Raw genomic sequence first — 6,647 nt, forward strand, 5'->3', positions numbered from 1 at the left:
AGGCCTGGGGTCCCCAGGGAGTCCCAGGCCCGCCGGTCAGGCCCCGCCCCCCAGCAGCTCGGGCGCAGGCAGGGGCGGCGCCGGCGGAGTTGGGCGCGGGCGCGCAGTGCTTAGTGCGCGCCACCGCCCCTCGGCCCAGCTTGCTGGCCTTCCCCACCTAAGCCCTAGGTCGCTTCAGCCGGCCCCACCCCTTCTTCCTCTCCTGGCCCGGAGGCCCGGTGCGCGGTGCAGCGCGACAGTCGCGGCCTGGCTATCCGGGCAAGGCGGTTTTGGCGCTCGAGAGTGGCACGCCAGGCGCGGGGCGCGAGGCCAGAGCTGGCTCGGCAGAGTGCGGGGGGAGGGTCTGGCGGAGCCCCCAGAGGAGAGCAGGGGCAGGCAGGGGGTGCAGAGGTAATGGGCAAGGCCTGCACGCCTGGCTGCGAGGGGCGGGGGCTCTAGGCGCTCTTTGACCAGAGGCTGGCGGGCGATGGGGCGCCAGGGCCGGGGGAAGGAAGCGGGACAGGGAGGGACTAAGGGAGGAGACCGCGGGGATGGGCCGGGGGCTTGGCCGACCCGGAGCAGGTGGGCGGGGACAGGGGCCCTGCTCGAAGAGGAGCAGCAGAGGGGTGGCTGCTGCGTGCGCAAACAGGGCGGCCGCCTCCTGGGCCCGGAGAACGGTGAGGCCATTCGGTTGGATACCCCCAGCCCCGAGGGCACGGTTTGGCGTTTAGGGCCACTGAGCTGGGAGCGGGGCACTGTTGGGGAGGGACGGTTTGGAGGTCAGGCAGGCCCAGGTGTTTGGATTCTTGAGTAGATCCCAGGAGAATAGTGTTTGCTGGGCCAGAAGCAGGAGTTCTTCACAAGGGCGCTGGTGTCCAGCGAAGGTGGGTGAAGCCAGGCCCTTTCAGGGCCGGCATGAGTGGAAGGGGACAAGAGACCCCAGAGTTTGAGTTGAAGCGCAGTTTGGGAGTTGCCTTGTGGTGGATTGATGAATCATGAGATTTGGAAATCACAGAACCCTTTCCTGGTGAGCAGTTCTGAGCGATGGAAATAGCAGGGGCTAGAATTTGGAGAAGTAGCTTCGTAGGCCAGGTGCTCAAGAAGGCCACCAGTCCCTGTGGGACGTACTTTGGGAGTTTTGACCCAAAGAACTGGGGATTCAGAGGCCTCAGCCTGGGTTGGAGTTAAGAAAAGTCTTTGTGGTGGCCAGTTCTCTGCCTTCCTTCCTTTCTACAATGTCAGGATTCAGCTGTGTTCCTGTGGGGAGTGGGTTAAAAATTCTTTCAGCCTACAGTCAGCTGTACAGTATCCACCAGGGGCTGGAGGGACATATACATGCGTGACTGCAGCTGCATTTTCTGTCGTGAAGCCCTTATGCTTCCTCACAGTTGCCATAGTAACTGCCTATTGATGGTGTATTTATAGGGGAAGAAGCAGGCACTACATTTTGGGGAGGGAGGGGGAGAAGCCCTCATAGCAGCAGCAGCAGTGGTGGTGGCTACAGAATTGCTAATAGAACCATCTTGGGGAGATCCTGGCTTCTCTGAGGCTCAGAAATGAACTAATGACTTTTCCAGAACAGGATAACACAAACTTGGGGCTGTGATGTATGTGTGTATGAATGCACGGAAGTCCATTGTTGGGTTGGGACCAAAGATGACTGTATGTGAAATTCTTATATAATTTTTCCATGTAATTTGTTTTAAACTCCGCAGTTTACTTCAGTAAGCAATGGCATGTGTTTGCTTTCTCATTAGTGAAGGCTTTGCTCGTTCCTTTTGAACTCCAAACACCTTGTCCCTAATCCAATTCTCCCCTCATGCTCGTTATATGGACACCATAGGGTTTTTTTTTTTTTTTTTTTTTTTTTTTTTTTTCTTTGAGAGTACTCTTTTTGTCATTGTGAAATTTGAGGTATTTCAGTGAAGTAATCTGTTGGTATTTTTCCATTTTTTTTTCCTAAAGAGAAAGTCCCATGATACAATGACAGTGCAGTTGACTGTTAGATCGGTTACTTTACCCATCATTGAAATTTTACTCATGGTTTTTATCCTTCTTCTATTTGCAGAGTAGAAGTCGTATATTGAAGACACAACTGGAATAAACTCTGGACGGGTAAATAGAATGCGGTACCAGGTTGTAGAGAGAAAAGCATGTGTGGATAACAGCTGGGCTTCCAGAGCACTTGTATGTGACCATCAGTGTTAACACTGAACTTCCTGGCAGCCTAGGAGAAAGGAGTAGCATAATGGGTTACAAAGCTCATATGTCTCACATCCCATTAGTCATAAAACATGAGCTTCTGCTTGGGGAGGGGAACTGACGGGTGATTGCTCCCAGATGTTGATGGCTTAGACAGTACTTCGAATATGTGCGAATATGTAAGAGTAGGAAAGTAGGACTGTGTTAGCAGGAAAAAGCTTTCTGATGGTATTTCTTGATAGAGGCCTCTCCTCTAAGTTACCATCGCAGATTTATTGTATTGTGTTACACTTACTTGTACCCACACTCTTAGATATGCCTGGAATATGCTGTATGAACAAGCTGTATCCCCAACCCTGTGTCTTCATGTTGGTCTTTTAAATATGTTTAGCAAGGCTGTCTGCTACAGTAAGTAGTCTTTAATGCTAAGAGAAAAGATGTGATTGCCTTCAGAGAAGTACAAACATCTCTCTGGGGAAATTGAGCTGAGCAGATTGCCTGAGTTTGGGCCCAGTGGACTGGACCAGGGAGTATAAGACTGACCCTGCACAACACAATAGATTACTGTAGGTCAGCCTCAGTTAGGCTGGGCTATTTGAAATGGCTGTTGTTGCCTCTACTGGACCCCATATCTGAGCTTGATTTCTCATCTGTCTCTGGGTCCTTTCCATTCTGAAGGGACAAAAATTTATTGAAGGGTCAGGGAATGTTAGATCATAGGTGCTTTCCTTCGATACTCACAGGAGTGTGTGTGTGTGAGAGAGAGAGAGGGGGAGGGGGAGAACAAGGCTCCGCTGGGCTTTGAAGAGCTCTGAAGAAGGTCTTTTGGGACCAAGCAGAAGTAGCAGTAGTTAGGAGCAGATGTATTAAGGGGTGCTACTTTGACCTTTTAGCCAGGTTGGTGGGAGGTCACATTCTAGACCCCAGAGAGTTTCACCATGACTTTCTTTTCTCCCTTGACAGGCAAGTGAGACGCTGCTGCTGAGGAAGCATCATGGCTGGTGAGTGAATTTTTCCGGAGCCATCTGAGCTGGGCAGGCTCATGCAAAAGCAACACTTCCAGCTTTTCAGCTTTTCTCTCCTTGAGTGGATTTGGGGTACACTAATGTTCATGGATCTTTGGTAAGAGGACTTGCAGGTCCCACCTGTCAGCCTGGGCATAGAGGGGCATCACTTACTGTGAGGAGTAAGCTGTCTCACCATTGGTGATTGCTATTGTCCTCCAAAGTCACACATCAGGCCTGATTTTAGTCTCACCGGTGGCAGCTTGAAAGAGGAAGAGCTCTCATGGTAAGCTCTCTGGCTTTCCTGTTTCAAAAAAGATACAGATGCTACTAGATGTTTTCTGTATAAGACTACAATACATAGAGTCCTTACTGCTCCTTCTTCCTGTTCCACCCAAAGTTCTTTCTCAGTTGGGCCTCATTTTCCTTTGACCATGTTGGGACCCTGAGCTTCTGCACAGCATCATAGAATTCAGCCCTCCCATCACCACTGCAATAGGCCAGTCCTTTGCTTGGAGTCATGGCTTTAGGCCTTGCAGGATTTGCCCCACTTCCTTTCATTATTGGGCCAGTCTGGTTTGTAGGGACTAAATTTCTTCACTGTGGTTCTCTTCTCAGTGTTTCTGGAAGCCAAGAATGCTCATGCAGTGCTGAAACGGTTCCCTCGTGCCAATGAGTTCCTGGAGGAGCTACGTCAGGGCACCATTGAGCGGGAGTGCATGGAAGAGATCTGCAGTTATGAAGAGGTCAAGGAAGTATTTGAGAACAAAGAGAAAACGGCATGTACTGCCCTGGGGCTGGGTTCTGGGAGGAGGTGCAATCTTGGGGATAATGAGAACAGGTTTGAAACAAGGGAAGACTACTACCCCAGCCTACATTCTCCCTGTTGGAGCCCAAAAGGAATGCTGGAGTGCCCCTCTAGGTATGTTGCATGATTCATGTGAACTTCCTCATCTGAGAGCTCTGTTTCTCAACCTCGGTGGATTAGCTAGACTGTCTGAGAGCTCTCTTTGGCTAGTAAGATGGCTCAGGGTGGAGAAGGACTCACAAGCCTGTCCTTGGCACAGGACTTGCTGGAGGCCTCAGATGTCTAACACATGGATGTTAGCTGATCATTGTCTGTGTCTGTCTTCCTCAGGATTGAGTGGTCCCTTTTCTTTTGCAGATGGAGTTTTGGAAGGGATACCCAAATGCAGTCTACTCAGTCCGAGACCCCTCGCAGAGCTCAGATGCCATGTATGTGGTGGTGCCTCTTCTGGGGGTAGTCTTGCTGATTGTCATTGCCTTGTTTATCATCTGGAGGTGCCAGCTGCAGAAAGCAACTCGTCACCACCCCTCCTATGCTCAGAATCGCTACCTAGCCAGTCGTGCTGGGCACAACCTACCCCGGGTCATGGTGTACAGAGGCACTGTGCATAGCCAGGGAGAGTCCTCTGGGCACCGGGAGACAGGAAATAACCCACAGATAGTTCTGGGGCCCAGCCGCGGGGGCAGAACCACTGTCAGGCTGGAGAGCACCCTCTACCTCCCTGAGCTCTCTCTCTCCAGACTATCCAGTGCCACCCCTCCCCCCTCCTATGAGGAGGTGACTGCTCCCCAGGAGGGCAGCACTGAGGAGGCCAGTGTCTCTTACAGTGATCCTCCCCCAAAGTATGAAGAGATTGTGGCAGCCAGCCCCAGTGCAGACAAGTAACTGAGTACAGGTCCTGGTCAGAGGCAGCCTGCTTCCTCCTGAAAGACTGTGCCACCACAAAACAGCCTTAGCATCCTTGTTGCCAAATAATTCCCTAATTGTGGATTTGTAGAAAGTCAGTTGGTAGAAATAGTTGGTGTGTGTGTGTGTGTGTGTGTGTGTGTGTGTGTCAGGGGGTCGGGGTAGGCATAGGACAAGTGCATGAATCTTCTGGGAAGAGCACAGACTTCCAGACCTCCCCCCTGCCACCAAGTCCCCACTATCCTGCCCTCTCATTAGGTAGGGACTGGCTTCTTCTCTTATGCCAAAGGAACCATCCCATAGCATTGATTGTGGTTAGAATGACCACAGGCTCATTCTAACCGTGGGGCTGTGGGGCTGTCTGGGGACCCCTATCTGTCTAGGGTCTTGGTCACAGAAATGAGGGTGTCAAGCCAGCTGCACAGTTCATCATTTCTCAACAGTTCCATCCTTCCTGTTCTTGCTTATATTATGAGGACAGGAATAAGGATTGAACTAGGAACAAAACACAAGTCATGACAAATAATGAACCATAGATGAAAACAATAGCCCCTGGGCCATCTGGGGCCCTCCAAAAGATATCAATTGAACAGACCTTGGCACAGCCTTCCTCCTACACCCACCCCCATGCTCCTGGCAGGAGGATAGGCATGGGAAGGAGGAGGGAAGGGGGCTGGGTGGCAGAGCTCCTTTTTCCAGACCAATCAAGGGGCCCACTTGAACTCTGCCACCTTGTTTCTGATGTGTACCAGCTGTGTTAAACCACTCCCCACTGGCATTAGCCCAGGTGTAGTACTCAGTTGTGGGGAAACTGATAACCCTTTATTCATGGAGTCCAGGGCCTCTCCCTGGCTGTTACAGACTGGCACAGAGAGCTCAAGATTCTTCCTTTGGGGAGTTGATCAATCCATAGGATAGTTAAAACCAGGAGCTCCACCTCCTTGGCACTGTGCTATCTGGCTTTGAAGTTTTAGGATACTTCCTTTTTTCTTTTTCTTTTTTGTAAATAGGTGCATTGAACTTGAACTTTAGATTGAGATTTCTCCTAATGATGGTGCCCTTACAGGGAGAAGTTCCCGAAGTGTGTCTTAAAATTTTTCTTAGTGGGGGAGCCCATGACCTAGGGTCTAAAGCCTACCTGGGGTTTGCTCTGCTATGGTCAGGGGCTGATCTGTTTTCAGTGAGGCTTTGGAAGACTTTGGGCAGAGGTGACTTGCTCTTTAACTGTTAGTGATAAGGTAAAAGCCACCATTGACACCATCTCTACCCGCCCCAGCTGTATTCTTCCTCTGTGGTGCTTTAGAATATGTAGCACATTTTTGTGGGGCCCAAAAAGAGTGCATAGCGTGGGTCTGCTGGCAACTGCAATGGTTTCCCACCCACAGAGTTGACAAGCTTCCTTCTGTCTAAACAGCCCTCCAAGGCAGACACTGACACACATTCCTTGAATGCAGTCCTGCCTTGAGGCCCTAGATGACTTCTAGAGGCTATTCCAGTGCTAGGGACTTTCCCAGGGGTGTGTTTCTACTCAAGCTTATGTTCTTACCCCGCCAGCTTGGAAAACTCAACCCTGTGGCTCCCCTACCTCACCGGCCCATTAAAGGCTGATGGAGCTAATGCTTGTGAAGTGCTTGAAGCCCCATGGAACCAGTGAAGTTTGCCCATTGCGAGATTCTTTTAGAAATAAGTAGTAGCTATAAGGGACTGCTTTTAGGGGAGGGCTTCCAGTGCCTCCGATGTTGAGTATG

General features: G+C 50.9%; 1 protein-coding gene across 1 annotated transcript; it reads left to right on the forward strand.

Annotated features, from left to right (window-relative positions):
• Positions 1 to 341: 341 nt before the first annotated feature.
• PRRG3 (proline rich and Gla domain 3) lies at positions 342 to 4,878 on the forward strand (the record flags this gene model as incomplete). The annotated part of the gene is made up of 5 exons (XM_080910525.1): positions 342 to 390; positions 2,048 to 2,094; positions 3,145 to 3,182; positions 3,804 to 3,964; positions 4,351 to 4,878. Exons 3-5 carry the CDS (start codon positions 3,176 to 3,178, stop codon positions 4,876 to 4,878), a joined length of 696 nt encoding a protein of 231 aa, XP_080766651.1. The 5' UTR covers positions 342 to 390; positions 2,048 to 2,094; positions 3,145 to 3,175.
• Positions 4,879 to 6,647: the final 1,769 nt, after the last annotated feature.

The sequence above is a fragment of the Micromys minutus genome (assembly GCF_963924665.1).
Source record: "Micromys minutus genome assembly, chromosome: X".
Classification (NCBI taxonomy): Eukaryota; Metazoa; Chordata; class Mammalia; order Rodentia; family Muridae; genus Micromys; species Micromys minutus.